Below are 20,978 nucleotides of genomic sequence, written 5' to 3' on the forward strand. Positions count from 1 at the left end.
ACAAAAAAAACAGGCAAAGATGTACAGGGAATTATTTGCAGCATAATTTCACCTGATATCTAATTTCATTTAATGGACCATAAACTGTACATAAAAAGCCATGGACACGGAACTAATTGTAAATAAGCTCTCGGATATGCGGAATATTTCGCAGACGGACCGGTCCAACGGGGTAATGTGTCCGCCGCATTCCTGCAGGTCAATGAGATATTTGTTGTTAATTACTTTACGACAAGAACTGTTATTACGTTTTGTTGTACGACAGAAGAGGCCAAATATTTATTTAATGAATGAATGTGTCCGTACTTAACAATCTCAGTCAGACAACGTAGCTGGACACAAATAAGAACTGCATGCGTGTGACCCTCAAGATACTGCACACAACTCGTCTTGTCACAGCGGTATCTTTGTAATAAAGTATGCATTACATTATACGATAAGATAGTAGCTTTAACCTAATCAATAATACACGTACATTTGAGTTAAGACCTCTCTAATGGTGTCAACCAAAACTGAGCATTACTATCTTCCAAAGTTTAGAATTTGTGGTAGATCTGTCTTTTGGGAGTCCATTAATTCGTACAGGCGTACCTAATAAAATGGCGAGGGAGTGTATATAAGCTGTGTGAGAGAGACCATAGATATCTGTTCTTTAAAAGCCTTGTTATTTCCTAGTATTGTCCCTACTATTTGATTTACAAAACCCCTGTTAAGAGTTTTTATAACCCTCTCCCAGTCAGGTTTGGTATTTTCTCTACTTTAGACTCTACTTTACACATTTCATGCAGGAATGGATAATGACACACCAGATGAGGTCTTTGCCGAGCTCAAGACCGAACGCCTCGGAGGATGGGGTGTTGCTCAGATAGCTGTTGGCACTGGACTTGCTGTGTATGCTATGTGGGTGGGAATCCTCCAGCCAGGTTTCCGAAAAGTCCCTTTAAGGCTACAGGTATGGTCTATTTCTCCATAACACGTTTAATAAGTCTTGATGTAACTCTGCTTACTCCAAAAAGGGTTGAGAAATATTCAAACATTCTTTTTATCAGAGGCTCTTTAAAATTTCTTCCAGGTCCCCTACATCCCAGCCAGCAAAGCTCAGGTAGATAATGTCATGAGATTGCTGAGAGGTCGAAAGGGGGGTCTTGTGGACTTGGGATCTGGCGATGGCCGCATTGTAAGCATAAGCAAGATATTTGGGATCTTTTGTCCTGCACTGGTGAACAATGAGTTTTGACTGTGGTCATTTTTAACCCCTAAGGTGTTGGAAGCTTATCAGCAGGGTTTCACTCCTGCTGTTGGTTATGAGCTCAACCCTTGGCTTGTTCGCCTCTCCCACTTTCATGCATGGAGAGCAGGCCATCATGGAAAAGTGTCATACCGACGGGAAGATCTCTGGAAGGTTTGACATTTGTCACTTGTGTTATAGCATTAGTGTCACTCCTGCACATATTTGCAACTTACACCAACCACCGTTAAATTATGGCATTTCACAGTATTGTTGTTATTGGTTTTGGCAACAATATATTATTGCAGCAACAACATAATTTAGGAGGAAATGTTCTCACTCTTGGAAGAAAATGAAAACAAGATTGAAACTCAGACTCCCAATATCAAAATTGCTGACAAAAGAAATGCCCAATTATCATTATGAATTATACACTTAATGCTTTGCTAGCTTTTCTGGTTTACTATATCCTGGTGGTGTGTGCTTAGTCACCACACCTTTAGATATCAGCGTTTATTTGTCCTCCCTTTAGCAGGAGCCTTCATTACCATTGATTTATGGTCATGGTCAGGGAATAAATCCTTGAGTGACCATAGATTTCGAGAAAGCGATATGAAAAAATATATTCTAAAACCTTGTTTTTTAATTGTGATTGATCATTGTATTTATGATATTTGAAGCTGAATTGTTAATAAATTGCCCAGTTTACACCCTGCATTGTATCTCATCACAGGTTGACTTGACAGAATGCAAGAATGTCACAGTGTTTTTGGCTCCTAGCGTGGTGAGTAACACAATGGCTTGCTAGATAAACCATGAAATAGTAGATTGTCTCAACATAGCATACAGCCAAGCAAAAATACAGAAATAAAGAAAAACTAAAGGGTAGTTCCCCGAAAGCCAGCTGAGATGAGTATCATGCAGGCATTACAAAAATGCTTGTGTCTTTCTTTAAACAGGAAACCCTTATGACAGGTTGCATTGTTGCAATGATTTTAATAAAACATCACATTGATAGTGAAAACAATTTTAAAAAAATACTTGTGTCCCTAGCTTTCATTATTGCAGGAGAAGTTGCAGGCTGAGCTCCCTGATGACGCCTTAGTTGTAGCTGGACGTTTTCCCTTCCCTGACTGGAAACCCTGCAGGATTGAGGGCCAGGGTGTGGACAGAGCCTGGGCATACAGCATGCAAGCACAAAGACAACACACCTCCAGGAAAAATGACGAGGTCACAGTCATGGATAGCAATCATGACAATGAACTAACCAAGGAGAAATGATCCACATGCAGTAACATGGAGATCCATGGTCTTTTGCTCTCCTAGAATGGTAATATATAATTATTATATATCATTAACTTATAAATGGAAATATCCTTTACTGTTTACTGATGTTTTTACTTGAGTGTCCAGACACATATTTAAAGACTAAATACTTTTAGATTACATCCACAACAGAATGTTTCTCACAAATTGTGTAAGGGTAGATGACTGATGCTTTTCACATGTAGAATTTTTTCACGAATCCTCTCTCATCTTCGGTTTTAATGGATGTATTATCATATGTTTTATCAGCAATGTCTGAACCACTTTTGAACCAGAAATTCCTAAACAAGAGTTTCTGCTGGCATTAACAGAACCACAACTTTGCCTCCAGATACCTGTTGATTTTTTGTGAATTACCTGCCTGGGGGAGCAAGTTTTTAAATGTTGTATCATCTGCAGTTGTTATTGCTGTGTTAACCATATGCCACAGTTCCAATCTCACAAACAGAATGTAACATTAATATAAACTCTATGGAGTCCATAGTGTATAAAGGGTCTATACAGAAACAACAGTATCCCTGTGTATAGTACATCCTTTGATAGTATGACATAGTTACCTCTGTGTACACATGTACATGAATTTGTTGTTGCCTGGGTTGTAAATAATTACCCAATAGCAGTTTGTTTTTGAATGTGGCCATTTCTTTGTTTCTCTTGCTTTGATTTCTGCTGTGAAAGTAGTTGCTTTAATCTATGTATGAACCATAAATTGCTCTTTCTCTCTCACCATGTGCTGGACGCTTAGTTGTGTATAATTTTGGTGAAATTTCACCATTTCTGACATTCTGAGGTGGGCCTGGTGAATAATGGCCTAAATAAGACAAGCAACGTTGGTTTATAATAAATAATTCAAACAATATGCTGTATTAACTAAATGATCCAGGACAACTTTAAAGAGATGAACAGAATGAGCTCTGTACACATTGCATTAAGTTGGGTGTTATACATGAGGAAAGAAACAGTGTGGAGTGGAGGGAAATAAATATCTCTAGAGGTGCGGATGTCATCAAGTTGTGTAATGTTACATGGAAGGTGCTGCAGGTAATACATAAGTTTTGAGGTAAAGGACAAAACAGCTATCATATATAGTGTCCTATACTGTGTACCCTTTTGATTGTTTTGTCTTATCTTTTCTATTTATGTAAATTTTTCCCATTGCAAGCCAGTCATATTTCTGTATTTGTTGACAGTATCAGCATTTTGCATAAGCTTATAGGGCTTAGAAATATAAAATGTAAGCATTTATAACTTATTCCTCCTTACTTTTTAAATCTACTTGTACAATGATGGGAATACGCACAAACTTCCTTTAGTAATTGTTCTTTTTTTTTTTTCTTTTGTTTGTTTTGTTTTTTTTAAGTGCTGTAATTTGTAAGTATAACCGGAGATCATGCTTTTATTATTGTGAGTTACTTGACACAAGCTGACTGGGTTGGTTAATTTCTGCAGCAAAAGAGGAAGTTGCGAAGCGAACCCTGTAACCAACAAGCTAGCTATAATCTTGAGCCGCCCTAAGCATTGAAAAGGAGAATAACAGGACCAAGCGCGCATAGTATTATATATTTAGTGTTATTACAAACTGGTCAGATAATTAACTTAGGTATGCACATTCACTCGTTTTAAAATTACAAACGATAAAGGCAAGTTGTCGTGACCAACAGCCCTGGAAGCATGTCTACGTCTGACAGCAAGCTAACGAAAATTATGCCTTCATCCTTCTAGAAAAGCTAACGAGCTAGCCATCCGCTGCAGCGTTAGCAACTGGGTAACTTAGCCTCGAAACGCTTGACACAGAAAGCTAATTAACGCTGCACATTTCTCCGGTGTTAGATGCCCCACAAAATAAGATTTCTATATTTATCTTGCCGGTGAATGGAATTTAACGACAATGCAACCAACCTACGGATTCAAGGTAGCTGATTCAATGTTAAGCCTATATACTTGGTAAGCAGTTGGCGTTTTACTTGAGGGTGGCGACATTAACTCAGTGTTTAACGTCGTTATTATAAGCAGAGTCAACGACGCCGACCTTTGCTTGGTAGTTGTGTATGAGTATCGACCAAAGTAGGCGATCAGACCATGATGAGCCCCCTCCGCGGTTACGTTAGCCAGCAACACCTTAGCTAACGTTAGCTACAGAACTGGCTAGTCAGGTAGCTAATGTTGGCTCATTACTGTAATTAACCCGAAACTGAGAAAACCGAAGAAAGCATCTGAGCCACCTAAACATGGTAAGTATGATTTAACGAGTATTATTTACCTAGCTATCCACATTGTCTCACTGTCTTATTTGCTAATAGCTAATGTGGTGCAGGAGCTTTTGATTCGTATATTTGAACAGGAAGACCTAACGGTGTGGTATTAATGCGTTTAAATGTCATTGCATACATCTAATAGCGTATGCCAGTATACACTACGGTCTTGTTTGTTTGTTAAGTCACATAACGGTTTGTGAGAGGCCAGGTATTTCACGGGATGTGACAGCTTGTTAAGCCATTTCACGGAACAAGACGCCCATCTTGCAAAACCGAATATTTGCTTTGAGTAGTGTTCAGCCTCGGCAAGTTGTGGCTTATTTGAGGAATTTAGACCCGCCTGCCACAGAAGCTGCCCTTAAAAGTCTCAATTTGCTATCGCTTTTATGCCAGGCAGGGCCCAACTTCCTCCACCTGTCAAAGCGTGGTATCACACAACTGATTTTTTTTTTTTTTTTTTACTTACAGCTTTATTTAGATTATATATGACCATGGCTGAAATTCTCATGCAATCTTCAGTGTTGAACCATCCTAGCAAGTCGGACTGCAGAAGTGACCTGTAAAATTGTCAAGTCGTTGGAACTATATGTCCATGAGACTTTGCAAAATGGTGCACATCAGTGATACATGTGCAATGACTAACTATAGCTCTGTGCAGGCATGGACATGAAGATAAATTTACAGCTCATTAAATGATTTGCCTGAGATGGTGCATACACCTGTAAGCGCTAAGGTTTTCTCTGTAAATCAGTCTACAAGGCTACATGTTGAAGTACTCTGCACACACACCCAGGAATTCTTTAACAAATTATTATCATAATAAATGCTCATATATGTAAACAATATACTTAAATGGCAGTGCACTGTTATCCTCACTGTGACGATGGATATCTTGTGAACAGGTGTTTTCAGAGGCTTATGACTGGTTTGCGTTTGAGCATCTGAAGTGCATGTATACTGCATGACGTGCACACAACTGAATTATATCTGACAAACGGACAGATACTGATTTAAGTGTGAATTTTTGTTTTTGTTTTTTTGTTTTGTCATGCCAATAGTTAGATGGTCATGAGAAAAGTACAACATTCAGCGGTTTGGATTATGCATATTGTTAAATAGATTAGCTAAATGTGCATTTTGTATTTAACTTTACCTTTTATTATCCACAGGCATCAGAGGAGGCATCACTGCGTGCACTGGAGAGCCTTATGACGGAGTTCTTTCACAGCTGCACGACCAACGAGCGAAAGAGAGAAATAGGTAAGTTTGGCCTTGTAAAACCCACCTCTGCACCTTAGAAGTAAGACCACGGTGTACAAGTATTTTCAGATTTATGCTTCCAACAACCTTGTTTGTAATAGATACAACAGAGGACTTGTCTTCAGAACACTAAAGTGGGAAAGAGCTGTGAATTTAATTCAGAAAAAACTTGTTTGACAGCCTTTTTCCCAAGGGTCAGTTTACTATACTATTAACTAAGCCTAATACGTTTTATTCAAAGTGAAATAGATCCTTTATGCATCTCATCTTGTTTGTTTAAAAAAACATCCTTGAATATAGATTTTTCAAATGGTAAAGGTTTTTCCCTAAATGATACTCTATCTAAAAGTCTTAACATTTACCATATATCTTAGACCTTAACAAGTTTTGAACCCCAAATACAATGTACTGTATTCTGCAGTATACTGTAATGTAGGACCATTTGTCACTGTGGAGTGTTTTAATGTGACCAAAAATAATTTGCTTTTCTATTCAGTTTTTTGTGTCACTTTTTGATACACTTCCTGTGTTGTGACGCATTACTTTCAGTATGTCTGTAAGTGAAGGCCTATATTGTCATAGACTTTTGTCAGTGATCATGCCTACTTCCTTTTTTCTGCAGAAGAGCTGCTGAACAACTTCGCACAGCAGACTGGAGCGTGGCGGCACTGCTTGTTTTTCCTTTCCAATACTCGGAATGAGTATGTAATGATGTACAGCCTCACAGTATTTGAAGTAAGTCCTGTAGGTGGGAGATAGACATTTTCAGTTTATAGTACTGTCTAAGGCCGCCTTTACCTTTTTTATGCTTTGAAAATAAGACAGTAGGATAAAAGGCTGAACATCCTGTGACATCAGTGACATACTTTACTGTCTTTAATGCATCTCTTATACCCTTTTGCACCAAAATTTGCACATATATGCAGGTTTTTCTAAACGTGGGTAATGCTGCCAAAAAAAAAAAAAAAGGCAAGTCACCCCTGTGATTAAACAAGTTTGCCTTTCTGTTTGTATTTTTTTTCTGGTATGTCATGTTCACTGTCACAAACCCTCTGGAAAAAAGTAGAAAGCAGAATGGTGGCTATTGATTATGTCACGGCAGATCTTTTACGCAGACTGAACAATGTTGTTGGTGTGAAAAGGCTTTTATGAAGTTAAAATATAACTGCCTGTAGGTTAAATTCAGGTTTCATTCAGAGTGCTTTAATAAACTGGTTTTATTTGTAGTATTATTTGTAGTTGAAGGTGTGTTAGTAAAATGATTTAAAATGATACTGGAGTCTCTAACGATAAAAATCTTTCTTCATAAACAAAGGAATTATTGAACACGCAAATTATTAAGAATTATTACAAAATATTTGTCTGTCCACATTTGTGTTCCTTTGACAGCTGATTGTTCCGATTGTGTTCTTTCAGAACCTGGTGAACAAGATGTGGATTGGTGTTGCTTCACAAGATAAGATGGAGATTCGCAGCTGTCTTCCGAAACTCTTACTTGCTCAGCACAAATCTGTGCCCTATTTCATCCGTAACAAACTCTGCAAAGTCATTGTGGACATTGGGCGCCAGGACTGGCCAATGTTCTACCATGATTTTTTTACAAACACCCTTCAGGTAAGCCCCGCTGATATTGTATGTGCTATTAAAATGTTTTGTGCAAGTTTAATCCTCATTAGCAACACAGTGGTGGTTGATGTGTTCTTAAATACTTAGCAGAAGTTGACTAGCAAAAAAAACCTTGTGCACTCAAAAGTATCTCTTCTATCCCTTAAACTGTTACATATGTCAAATTTATTTATGCAGTATTTCAGATGTACTCTTTTAATTTAACTCTTTACGTATGGTACAGTTGCTTAAAGGATAGGTTGGATTATATTCCAGAGCACAGATTGCAGATATTAAATTATCAAAGAGGGAATGAGCCAGTTTCTTTTCATTCTAAAATTAAATGGCAATCAATTAGAAGAGTCAACAGTATTGGAGGTGATAAAATTACATCAGCCCCCATTTACACAGCCTTAAGTCACAGCAGAGGGCACATGTCTATGTATATAACAGTGGAAAGTGACCATTCCCAAATTTGTGTTTGATAATGCAATTCTTAAATTCTGTTTTTCTAAGTTTCTACAGTTTACACTGTAGTTTGCATCTCACCTGTTACTGTATAGCAACAGATTATGAGCATAAAAGTAATACAGTAAACAAACTACAAAATTTCTCACAGGAAATGGTTCAGCCATTTAGTTAGTAAATTTAAGTCTAAATGGCTGCTGTCATTGTGTAAATGGCATTTGCCGTCTGAAGGGTAATGTTTCATTTCATAAACCATATCAGTTGTTTTAGATAGTAACAGAGGTGGTCTTTGTTTTAGACGAGATGGCCCACTTCCACTCTAAAACTTTGTGAGTAGCCCTGAACTGCCAACCAAACTGAATAATAAAGGCTAATAGCTGATGCTACATTTAAATACTAATATTAATTGCTTCCTGATGTAAAACAGTTTGTAAACTGTTTTGATGAACAGTTCAGTAATATTTATCTCTATATCTATATCAATCTCTTGTGAACTGCAGTTGATCCAGTCCCCAGCTCTGGCTCAGTTGGGGTTGGTGATGTTGAAAACCACATCAGAGGAACTTGCATGTCCTCGGGAAGACCTGAGTGTCGCCAGGAAAGATGAGCTGCGTAAACTGCTGCTGGAGCAGGTACCAACAGTGCTTGGACTGTTGACGGGTGAGAACATTTATTACTTTGGACAATAACAGCAATATAATAGCAATATCTCTGTATAAAAGGGGCTTGTCATGTCAGTGTAATGTACCATATTGCAATGTGCGATGTGAAGGAAAGTCTGAAATCCAAGTCAGCTTTCATACTGAGGCACATCTACAGAAAAAGCCACCTATTGTTTAACCAGCTAATGAGATTTAAATCTGACATGCAAAATTCTGTGTCCATGGGTTTTTTTCTTGACATTATCAAATCAAATTTGCCAAAAGTAGAATCGGACTGCCAGTCAGTGGTGGCAACCCTTCAGATTATGTGGGTAACTGGGTATCACTTCTTAATTTACAGGTATCCTGGAGACCTATTGGGACAAGCACAGTGTCATAGCTTCCACGCCGCCTCCCTCACCCACCTCAGGGGAAAGTGGTGAGTGAATCATCCTTTAGTTAGTTAGAACTGCAAAGACTTGATAGTACTGCATTTATATGAGCATATACTCTGACATTGACTACAGCAATCATTTGATCAAGTGGTTTCTTGTGCTTTAACCAGACCATTTTGTGTGTCTTTAATCTACCAGTGGAATTGCTGGGCAGTTTGTTTCAGGGCAGCCAGTATTCAAAGCTGCTATGCCAGCCCATGGCAACATTGGACAGTGAGAGTCAGCAGCTCTGTTGTCTCGTTTTGGAGTGCTTGGCCCACCTGTTCAGCTGGATCCCTCTGTCCACAAGCATCACACCCACACTGCTGGCATCCATTTTCCATTTCGCACGTTTTGGTTGTGATCTTCACACAAAGGCCAAGACAGGATCCTTCATCTCCTCTAACTCCTCCTCTAATGGGCAGCTTAACCCTGGGACAATGCCACCAACATCAAATGGAGGAGGGCGTAACGGACAGCAAAGTGAGGGCAACAAGGTGGATCGTGCCCGACTTGGTGTCCTTGCTATGACCTGTGTCAATGAACTGGTGTCAAAGAACTGTGTGCCAATGGATTTTGAGGAGTACCTGCTGCGCATGTTCCAGCAGACCTTCTTTCTTCTGCAGAGGCTGACACGAGAGAATAATGCTCATACAGTCAAGAGCCGTCTACAGGAACTTGATGAGAGGTATGGCTCAGTGCACTGGTGCTTGTGCATGCTTAAGTGCTTACAGGCTAGAGAGTGGACTTTGAAAATTTCAGCGTGCATTCTCCAACTGGCCATATTTACCTTTGTTATAGTCAAGCCTGCTGTCAGAAGTTGCACTGTGGTATTTCTGGTTGTTTATCTCTTAAAACAGTCTTTGTTTTCATCACTGCTGCTCACTGCACTGGTTCCATACAGCCATGTACTTCAGCTCTGTCACGAGTCATTCTGACCTACTCTTTCTGCCTGTGTATGTCTCTGTAGTCCATTTATATACACTGTGTGTGTGTGTGTGTGTGTGTGTGTGTGTGTGTGTGTGTGTGTGTGTGTGTGTGTGTTTTGACACTCCCGGACACAAGTCATTGAGCTTCATAATCATAAACCTTTATCACACAAGATGGATATTTTTATGAGTGGTCCTGCAGTTTGGGCAGACTCACTCGACAACAGATATATTTTCTCTGTCTGTTGTCAGGATGGAAATTAGGGTTGAGTGGTGTGACATTATGTGACAATGTGGTAACACAGGCTTAATTCAAGACATGACATTATTATTCACCAGCATAGACTATATTAAGCAAGTTCTGACTGCAAGATGTGGTGACTGCAACTTTGACTTTCGGTGAAGTTCAGTTTTATTAATGTTTCCTGTTTCATCTTGCAGTTACTTGGAAAAGTTCACAGATTTTCTGCGCCTGTTTGTCAGTGTTCACTTGAGGCGGATTGAGTCCAGTCCTCAGTTTCCAATTGTAGAGTTTCTTGCCCTGCTTTTCAAGTACACCTTCAACCAGGTATGATAATTTTGATCATTTTAATCACACTTGTTAATGCAGTACACCACAGGTCTTGATTTCTACAGGATTCCTTCAAACGCCTCTCATTGATATTTTTTTTCCCAGCCTAACCATGAAGGCTACTTTGCCTGTTTGGATATTTGGAGCGTGTTTTTGGATTTTCTAACAACCAAAATCAAAAGCAGACTAGCAGACAGAGACAGTGTCCTGAATAGGTAAGTGCCTCAGTGGTTTTCTGAAACATTCAGTGAACTATAATTGATTGATGTCATTGATGCAGCTATATACGATATAGAATGCATCTCTTTGAAATTGTTGTTGCTAAAGATTTTCATGTATGTTTCAAAAGGTACAAAGATGCCTTAGTTCTTCTGTTAAGGGAGGTTCTGAATCGCATACAGTTCAGATACAACCAGGCCCAGTTAGAAGAGCTGGATGATGAGACTCTGGATGATGATGTAAGAACATTTTACATTCAGTATATTTCAGTCTGTCATTTGCACCTTTTCACTTGATATGTTAAGCACATCTGAAATCTAAAATAAAAGTTTATATTATTAGCATATAAACGCCTTTAAGATATGCACTTATTACGAAAGTGTTCATAGCTTTCATCTAAAAGTCTAAATGTTCTCCTTTATTTGGTAACTATAGCAACAGACCGAGTGGCAGAAGTACCTGCGTCAGAGTCTGGAGGTGGTTGCCAAGGTGATGGAGCTGCTCCCATCCCATGCATTTTCTACTTTGGTAAGATATCAGTGTAGTGGACATAAAGTTTCTAGGCATCTGAACCATTTCCAGACCATACACACACATGCGCACACACACACACACATATATATATATATATATATATATAGCAATCAATTAGATTGTTTTTGTTTTTGTTTGTTTTTTTTTATTCCTCAATCTTGACCAATTAACCTACAGCAGATGTTCTTCTACACTGATGTGAAACGTTTAAAGCCTCAAAATGATATTTGTTTCACAATTGCTTTCCAAAATATTAAAGCAGCAATACTGACTCCTGAATATTATACTATACCACTTCAGAAGAAACTGAATTATTTTCATGTAGCTTTGGGTTTTATAATTACATGTAGAGAAATATCATGACTTACCGAGTCTCTGGCAGCCTCCTCCTTATTCTTCTTTTCTATTTCAAGTTTCCAGTCCTCCAAGAAAATTTGGACGTATACTTGGGTTTGCAGCAGTTTATTGTCACCACTGGCACAAGTAAGTAACCTTCACCTTTTATTTTAGAATATTTTTTTTCAGGTTCACCTCACGTCTTTTGTTTTAGGTATAGTCACATTGAATGGTGCCAGTTCCTTAGATTGAAATGTTTGAATGATTTGTCATCTCTTAGGTCGGAGGCTCAATATCACTGCAGAGAATGACTGCCGTCGACTTCACTGTTCTCTCAGGGACCTCAGCTCCCTGCTTCAAGCTGTCGGACGCTTGGCTGAGCATTTCATTGGGGAAATTTTTGCAGCACGATTCAGTGATGCCCTTGCAGTGGTGGAGAGGTCTGTGCTACTTCTCATCTAAAACATGAAAAATTAATTTGTTGTAGTTGTACCTACATCATGGGGCTATATTTGTGTTTCAGAATGTACTGTTGAACAGTATTGTTGCACAGTTTTTAGTGAATATTGGTGAATCTTATCTCACTCTTAAAGTGATAGTTCAGGTTGTTTCACGTTGTGTCAGCGTGTTTTAGACACTATAAAAAATTGCCCACTGAATCAATCCAATATCCATGCACGCCATGGCTGCGCTTCTGCGTAGGAATACGGTAGTTCAGCGGTTGAGAAAATGTTGTGCCAAAGGAATGTGCTGTTTTGACAGAAGATAAAGTACTGAAAATATTCTAAATGAAGGAACATTTCAATGGATATATTGTTTTGGTGGGCTTTTTTTGAAACCATTTCTTTGTGCCGCAGTAGCACGTAATTTAGCTAGTGTGCCGGTGTTCCTTGCTGCCTCTCCTAACTGGCACTGAGCTGATCCAAATCTACTGCATGACTACCTCACACAACCCCATGTCAAGTAACCTGAACTATCACTTCAAGTTTACATTGGCTTCTGTTTTTGTGTTCTGTCTAAATGATTTAATTCTGTTTAAATGATTACTTAGAATTAATTATTATTAATACTAATAGGAAGTTGTTATGTTTGATAAATGGGTGAAGCAGCTGTTTTCTGTTGACTGTTCTTTTTGCTTCATTGAAAGAGCAAATATATTTGTCATAATCAACCCTTTCTTTCTCATTTCAAGGTTGGTTGAAGTGACTTGCTACGGCTCTCAGACCAGCCTTTATGACCTGGAGACTGCTGTGCCTTCTGTGCTCAAGCCAGACCTCATTGACGTGTGAGTATCACATGTTAAAAGGAAAACCTAACCTTAACCCTTTGTATGTGACTCATTGGTTAAAACTAACAAGACTTTGCTGTTCTGTTATTGACCACAGTGTCACCAACAAGAGCTATGGAAACTGTGCATGTGAGCAGTTGCAATGTTTGTGTGAATTTAGACACTTAACAGTCATATTTCACAACATGAAAAAGCCGCTGAAAAGCTATTGTGACTGTTTGCACAGTGTTGGTGAAGTTGCTTCCTGTTTATTGTTGTCAGAGCAACTTGATGCATAATGCATAATGAAGAGAATAGAATAATGATATAATTTTTTTTATTGTTCAGTTATATAATAACAGAATAATTTTATTTCTGGGACTGACTTAATAGAAATGCAGACCAATCTGAATGTTGTTTTTCAGAAATTAATTAAAAATAAAATTAATGCTAACATAAATATAGTAAACACTTAACATGTAATGTAAATTGCCTTTTACAAGGTAGAAGCACTATGTTCATCCCACTATTTTTTTAACTTTGTGTGCTGTTTTGTTTGTTACAGACATGCACAGGCCCTTGCTGCTTTGCAAGCCTACTCTCACTGGCTCGCACAGTTCTACAGTGAAGTCCACAGTCAAAACCAGAGCCAGTTCCTCAACCTCATCACATCAACAATAGATGCCAGTAGTCCACTCATCACAGCTAAGGTAGCTTCACTCGCTCTTTCTTTCTCTCCCTAATTACGCACATGAAAGCTAGTTCTGAAGTGCACTTCAAGTCAACTATCAGTAATGACTGGCATTTACTGTATACACACTCACAAGTGAACTTCAGACTTCACCTAGAGATGTGAGCTGGCCCGGCAGCAATAGACCTGGCACTTAGTGATAGTGAAGTGAAAAAAAAGAGCTGTGCACTCGCAGACCTAGTGAACACATACACACATCAGCTAAAATCAAGACGTAGTGGCAGGCGTATGGAGAATGGAGATACAGGGTTTTTCCAGATTGTACAGTGCACTTTCAGGATTGATAAATTAATGAATAGAGTTATTTATGCTGATTCAGAGTTATCAGCAATGACAAATAAATATTGCAGTTAATGGATACTTGATCTAGAAAGTGGTGTTGGTTTCATATTGAAGCTGTGCTTCATTAAAGAGGAAGTATGATATGAAAAATATAAACCAATGCTTAAAACCTGCAGCCCGTTTTCACATAAGTTCTTTTTGTGCATTATGTCCTTTTTATTTATCTGGTCCTTTTTGGTTAATGTTCCCCTCACTTTAGTGTTACCCTGATAAAATGGCACAATTTCAGTGATTCAGAAATAGGTGTTTGCATAATTCACAATTTGAGCATAACAGATATATTAGCTGTTATAGGTCTGTGTTAATGATGGTATTGCCTTTTTCATTGTTACTTACACAGCAGACCTTTTTCAGACCACAGGCAGGATAAATGGTTCTTAAATTCTGTCCTTATCTCTAGGTACCCGAAAAGTTGATGCTCTCAGCGTGTCATCTGATGGTTTCCATCACATCTACAGTGCGGCCTGTGTTCTTGGTCACTCTGCCAGCTGTTCAGAATATCTTCAACCTCATTACGACAGAGAATCGGACCCGCAGACTTACCCAAGAGGTAAATGTTTGTTGCTTTTATCTTGCATATATATAATATAATTTGATAAAATAAATAGTAGTGGAGTAGATGCACCTGCATTGTACTTTCATCGTTTAAAGGCTGGATGATTTGGAAATTTCTCTTTTATTTTTAAATATATATATTTTTTTATATTTTATATTATATTTTTATATTAGACGAAAATTCTCATTTAAATAAAACACTACACAAGCATAACAATTAAAAATATGTGGATTTTAAAAATAATTGAAGTTCCTGAAATATCCTCAGTATCTAAAATAATTACTTTCTGTGTGTTTGTGTGTATGTGTCTGCTCATACAGGCTCACATGTTGGTGTGTAGGGCTTTATCCAACATGCTACTGCTCCCATGGCCCAATTTACCAGAGAGTGAGCAGCAGTGGCAAACACGCTCCAGTAACCATGCCAGCCTCTTGGCAGCCCTCACACGAGAATATCGTATTTTAAGAGGGACAGTGAACATTACACCACGGCAACCCGCCCTGGATGACAGTCAGTATTTCCCTTTCTTTCTTTTGTTTTCTGTTTTGTTAGTCCTGGTCTGATTATTCTGACTTCCTGTCATGCTTTGTCCTTCTCTAATGGTGTTTTCTGGTCATCTTTTTTCTACTCCAGTGAAAGCAGTGATACAGCAGACCCTGCCTGTGCTCAGAGACATAGTGGACAGCATCTCTGGGGAATCCACCAAATCACGTCAGATCTGTTACCAGAGTCTTCAGGAGTCTGTCCAAGTGTCCCTCAGCCTTTTCCCAGTGTTTATTCAGCAGCCAGGTCAGTGTGTCATCCACAGTTGGGCAGCCCATCTAGAGTTGAAACTATAAATCTGATCAAGGCATTTCTGTGCATACTTATCCTGTCACAGTGGACTGAGGCAGACAGCATTTACTGTACTGGGCAAACACATGTGGAGATGTTTCTCTGCCTCCTACCAGTGCATGAAAGATGATAACAGTGCATGTAGCCACATCACTAAACAATTTAAACACTTTACTTCAGTCTCTGCTGTAGCAACGGACATTTAGAGATGCAGCAAGTTTGTGTCAAATAGCACTGAAATGTACCAGTGGACAAAGTTTAGGAACCTCCATTCGTTTGCATTAGTGGCTTGGCTTTCCACTTGTACAGCAAGCAACAATGCACATGGATGTCAAACCTTAACTTTAAATTGAAATTCTAGTAATTATTATTATTAAATTATTATATCCTTAAAACAGGCAGGCGAGATCGGGATCTCTTTTTCAAGAGAAACCTGTATACAAAAAAAATGCAGTTTATACACAGACACATACAGATAATTCACAGACATACATTATAGAATTTCACATTTAAGAAAAGTATGCAAGACTGTAAATAAACAATACAACCTTTTAAAATGTTCTAGTGAAATAAAAGAATTGAATTGAAGTCCTATGTCTCAAACTCAGTACAAAACCATATTCTGTCTGCACAGAAATATTAGCTTTTATGACAAAATACTTAATGCAATTAATGTAAAATAATTTTTTAAGGCTTCAACAAACAAAAGGTGATCTCACTGGCCAGCTTTGTTAATTGTCATCTCTCTTTCTCAGATGTGACGGATGAGATGCTGGCCTTCTTCTTGACACTGTTTCAGGCATTGCGAGTCCAGATGGGTGTTGCCTTCACAGGACAGATCATCCACACTTTCCTTAGCATGTTCACCAGGTGAAAAAAATGTTGACAGTTTTTATAAACAATATATACTGTTATTAGTTGTAAGCACTGCAGTATTACATCTTGTCTTAATTTGAATGGCATGGGGCATACACTTAAAATGCTGCTATCACTCTTAACGCTAATTAATATAATGTTACTTATATGTGCTCTAGGGAACAGCTGGCAGCCAGTATTTTGCAAGAAGGGAGTGCAGGGTGTAGAGTGGTACAGAAGTTCCTGAAAATCCTGCAGGTGGTGGTACAAGAGCCTGGTCAAGCTTTCAAGCCCTTCCTACCCAGCATCCTCTCTCTGTGCATGGAGCAGGTTTACCCAGTGGTGGCAGAGGTCAGTTGGTGGTCACTTGTCCAAAGTTAACATTCACTCTGGAGGTTTTTTTTTTTTTTTTTTTTTGGTCTGAATCTGGATTGATTACCTTGGTAGCACCTAAAATTTGCATGTGGCATCACATCTCCTGTAGGACATCTTGCAAAAAACTACCTACGTGAACATGGATATTGTGGAAAAACCTGACAATATTACAGAAAAATAAACAAATGAATAGTTGATCAGTAGAAACATTACACTACTCACAAATTTGTTCATTTGAATATTCTGAAGATTAAAATTGTCAGGTACTTCATGATACAGTGTGTGATGGTATATAATTTTGTCTTCTATAGCGGTCTTCCCCAGATGTCAAGGCAGAGATGTTTGAGTTGCTATACCAAATACTTCACCAAAACTGGAGGTACTTCTTTAAAACTTCAGTCTTAACAAGTGTCCAAAAAGGAGTTGCTGAAGATACCATGGAAAATGAAGCTCAGTTCACAGCTGCCATGCAGGTGGGTGTATGCACATGCCTACAGTTGTCATCATACACCTATGGAGAGATCGATAAATCTTGGTTGTGTTCTTTGTTTGACTTTGCGTTTTGGTGAACAATTTACTGTCCAGTTAATCAACAATAATATAGCCTTTTAATGTGGAACATACAAACATAACGTCTGATTGCAATGTGATCAACAGTTATCTCAGTTGATGAAATGATCTAGTTGTATCACAGCTAATAAAGTTATTGTTGAATCTAGTTCCACGTCCTTTCCTGACCTGTGCTGAAATATCTTTTCTAGGCTTTTGGACAGTCTTTCCTGCAGCCTGACATCCACATCTTCAAGCAGAATCTGTCCTATTTGGAGTCACTCAACAGCAAGCACAAGTTATATCACAGAGTAAGTTGAGCTTTCATATCAGTATCTTTGTATTTACATGCGTCGTGTACAACGATGCAGTGTTGTTGACTCACGTCCGACAACATCAGCAGTTTCAACCTGTCACCTCAGACGGGCAAAAAAAAAAAGTCATAGCTGCTGCATTTTAACACGTGGGCAGGCAATGACTGTTAGTACAGCTTAATTTTTTTTTTTTTTTTTAATAATTCCTGTTTGTGTGAAGATCAGTATGAACTCCACTCTTCACAGTAATCAATAAGAAATATGTTACAATTAACAGAACTCTTTTCAGGTTTAACACACAAACACTGACTCCCTCACACACACAACAGAAGAAGAAGAAAAAAGTTGATCCCCTGTAATTAAAACAACAGTCCATCTGTCTTTTCTATGAAATCACAAACACCACAGACAAAATTAAACCAAGGACAAATATGTTGTTGGATGCAAGACATTTTATCTCAAAGGTCAACTTCACTATGACAGCATAATGTTCTGCAAAAACATTTCTGGCTTTATTCAATGCTGTAACTCAGGAAGGGGAGCTTGTGACCATATTTCCCAGAGGTTGGTTAGTTGGTGGAGGCATACAACCACAAGGCGATAATTCTAGTTTTGTTTTTTTTGTGCTTCAGAAACTTTTCCGGACCTCGATGCTCTTCCACTTCATTAACGTGCTGCTGCAGGTTCTACTCCACAAAAGCCATGACCTTCTTCAGGAGGAAATCACCCTTGCTATTTACAACATGGCCTCTGTTGACTTCGATGCCTTCTACTCGGCCTTCATGCCAGAGTTCCTCAACGGCTGCCAGGGTGTAGACACCAGCCAACGAGCTGTTCTTGCACGCAACTTCAAGCTTGAACAGGTAAGAATGACATTTTGTGAGATATTATACCTAATGGGTAAACATGGCAATGTATTTTGCTGGCTGTTGGCACATGCATTGCATGAGACAGAGATAGAATTAACCAAACATTACAAACATGATTTGCAAGAAAGCTTTGATTTCTTCCCCACACGGCACATGGAAATAAAACATGATAAGTAGAAGGGCATTTTGAGCGTGCAGACATCCACTGAGGCCAATGTCAAACAACAAACACCAGACTTCAGAAAAAAAATTCATACTCATAGTAAACAATCTGGATCTGCCCCAAAATGTAATGGGTTCTTCTCCGGCCCATGACCCATCCCTCCACCAGTGCAAATCGGTGCAGTACATTTTTGTGTAATCCTGTTGACAAATAAACCAACTTGGGTCTAAACTACCAGTTATGAATACTCTACAGTATTTCAAGTCGCTCTAAATAAGCAACACAGTTCAGCCTTTGTTATTTTGTTACTAAAAACCTTTTCATCTAAATCTGTTTCCCCGCAATAAAATGACAATAATAACAATAGTTCAAAATACTTATACATGTTAATACTATTTTATCTGTTGTAAGAATTTTCTTGCCTTTATTATCACAAAAGTGTAACTTGATTTCCAGTCATCACTTCACAATCTACAAATACTACAAATAAACAAATGTCTCACAGCCCCAGAAAATCCTTCAAGGCTTGGTTCACCCAAGTTACAAAAATGTATTTTCTCACTTCAAGGGTCAGTGTGTAGGATATAGGAGGAACTATATGTAATATTCATAATTACATCTTCATTAGTATATAGCCACCCAAAACTATGAAAAGTTGTGTTTTCATTGTTTTTATTGAGCCCCTCAATCTACATAGAGAGCAGCTCCTCTTCCACAGAGCCTGCTGTGTTTCAGCAGAAGCCCAGAGTGGACAAACCAAACACTGTCTCTAAATAGGGGCTTTCATGTTTTTACATACATGAATAGGTAGAACTGTAGGTTCCCCTTCACCCTTGAAAAGGGTCGAGGGAAGGGGTATTCAGTCTGTTGCAGTTTGCAATCTCACCACTAGATGTCACTAAATCATACACACTGGTCCTAATAACTAGGCTGAATCTCTAGTGTTCACGCAGATAGTTAAGTACCATGTACAATATTTATTGTTCAATTCTGCAAGACTTACCAATTATATTCCATTCACCTTTATGGTGACATAATGACAGTGACTACTCCTGTGTAGGTTTAACTATGAAATCATATATAACTGTTTTAAAATAAAATATTTAAGCATTTTCAGTTGCATCTTTAGCTTCAGTACATGTTTATATTTGCCTGTTTGCTTGAATTTTGTTTTGTCAACTCATGTTTCCCCAGTAAATTAATATTTCTGTTCAACTTTTCCCCTCTTTGTCAAGGACCTGCCTTCGTTCACTCAAAGTGTGCAGCGGCTGGTTAATGACCTTCGCTACTACAGACTGTGTAATAGTAGCCTGCCCACTGGCACTATCAAGCTATAGCACAATGACTGCTTGAACCACTCCACACATCAACTATGATCTTCAAGGATTGCCTGTGCTGACCACTTTGCCCAACACTCCCTCTCCAACTCAGCTACGCTCCACCTCTTCAAAGTGATGGGAAGGAACGACACACATTTGTATGGTTGAGCAATTGGAGGTTGAGGATGCTGCTGATGTTTTTCTTTGATTTCTACTGTAGAAGGTTGGCGCATTATTATTTTTTTTTTAAGAAGCAGTGCCCTCCTTATGTATTGCCAATGATAATTTGGCAAGAAATGTAAACCTGGTCTGCAGTTGGCTTTCGCCCAGACCTGGAGCAGTCTGAGCCAGGCCTTCTTTCCCACGCCTCTGCAACAAAGCTGGGCTGGGACTGAGCACTTTCAACTCATTTTGAGTTTTTAAAATGTCTGCTTTTATTCATTTTGCCTTCAATTTTTTTCATCTCCAAAGGAGACGGACTCTCAACTTTCATATCATTCCATTCTGAAAAAGAGAAAACCTGCTTGATTAAATAAAGTGCTTTTTTAGTAAAACTCAGGTATTGGTTAATTCATGATTTTATTGGTCTATGTACTGTTGCAGTAGTACAGTGTTGTTAATAATGGCTGCGTTAAGAAATTCCAAACATTTCGGTATGTTTACTTTGTTTTGCTTTACATGCGTCAATGGCATCTTTTTAAAATCCCTCTTAACTTAAGTTCATCTACTTAAATTGCTGAATAGGTTTTTGTAGAACAAATGCACAAATAATGAGATAGTTGGTTTGGATCTTTACAGAGCTAATGGATAAGGCCAATTTCAATTTTGAGACTGGCTAAAGCCCTTGACAGATATGAAGCCAGACAGAGGCCACAGACAGAGGTCTTGATGTGGGGCATGTGACACATCACATGCGGCAAATGTCGTGTGAGGGCACAACATGCAGAAGATGGGAAGTAATGGCACAGGAGGAGTAAC

The 20,978-nt window shown here is 38.6% G+C and overlaps 2 protein-coding genes across 4 annotated transcripts; both read left to right on the forward strand.

Moving 5' to 3' along the window:
• The first annotated feature begins 137 nt into the window (after positions 1-137).
• On the forward strand, positions 138-3,413 carry antkmt (adenine nucleotide translocase lysine methyltransferase). Of its 3 annotated transcripts, none has more exons than XM_071474003.1 (6): positions 138-198; positions 789-952; positions 1,073-1,177; positions 1,262-1,402; positions 1,962-2,012; positions 2,282-3,413. In XM_071474003.1, exons 2-6 carry the CDS (start codon positions 791-793, stop codon positions 2,507-2,509), a joined length of 687 nt encoding a protein of 228 aa, XP_071330104.1. In that variant the 5' UTR covers positions 138-198; positions 789-790; the 3' UTR covers positions 2,510-3,413. The 3 variants fall into 3 exon arrangements, with proteins under 3 accessions (XP_071330104.1, XP_071330106.1, XP_071330105.1); XM_071474005.1 differs by having other exon boundaries at positions 160-172; positions 2,282-2,647; XM_071474004.1 differs by lacking the exon at positions 138-198 and adding an exon at positions 288-417 and having other exon boundaries at positions 2,282-2,647.
• Positions 3,414-4,019: 606 nt separating this feature from the next.
• xpo6 (exportin 6) lies at positions 4,020-20,558 on the forward strand. Its single transcript, XM_071473999.1, has 24 exons — positions 4,020-4,785; positions 5,979-6,069; positions 6,692-6,804; positions 7,486-7,683; positions 8,643-8,802; positions 9,145-9,222; positions 9,377-9,905; positions 10,588-10,714; positions 10,823-10,932; positions 11,067-11,175; positions 11,372-11,464; positions 11,884-11,953; positions 12,087-12,246; positions 12,999-13,091; positions 13,639-13,783; positions 14,567-14,716; positions 15,043-15,232; positions 15,356-15,511; positions 16,312-16,426; positions 16,591-16,762; positions 17,098-17,259; positions 17,548-17,646; positions 18,282-18,512; positions 19,917-20,558. The coding sequence occupies exons 1-24, from the start codon at positions 4,783-4,785 to the stop codon at positions 20,016-20,018; spliced, it is 3,456 nt and encodes a 1,151-aa protein (XP_071330100.1). The 5' UTR covers positions 4,020-4,782; the 3' UTR covers positions 20,019-20,558.
• Positions 20,559-20,978: the final 420 nt, after the last annotated feature.

The sequence above is a fragment of the Trachinotus anak genome, unplaced genomic scaffold, assembly GCF_046630095.1.
Source record: "Trachinotus anak isolate AG129_WGS33_773 ecotype Australia unplaced genomic scaffold, CSIRO_AGI_Tana_v1 ptg000003l, whole genome shotgun sequence".
Classification (NCBI taxonomy): Eukaryota; Metazoa; Chordata; class Actinopteri; order Carangiformes; family Carangidae; genus Trachinotus; species Trachinotus anak.

Coding starts and splice junctions, on each gene's coding strand:
- antkmt (XM_071474003.1), top strand. CDS start 791: ATGGATAATGACACACCAGATGAGGTCTTTGCCGAGCTCAAGACCGAA. Junction 1,178..1,261: donor GATCTGGCGATGGCCGCATT/GTAAGCATAAGC, acceptor TTAACCCCTAAG/GTGTTGGAAGCTTATCAGCA. Junction 2,013..2,281: donor TGTTTTTGGCTCCTAGCGTG/GTGAGTAACACA, acceptor TTGTGTCCCTAG/CTTTCATTATTGCAGGAGAA.
- xpo6 (XM_071473999.1), top strand. Junction 7,684..8,642: donor TTTTTACAAACACCCTTCAG/GTAAGCCCCGCT, acceptor TGTGAACTGCAG/TTGATCCAGTCCCCAGCTCT. Junction 12,247..12,998: donor GCCCTTGCAGTGGTGGAGAG/GTCTGTGCTACT, acceptor TCTCATTTCAAG/GTTGGTTGAAGTGACTTGCT.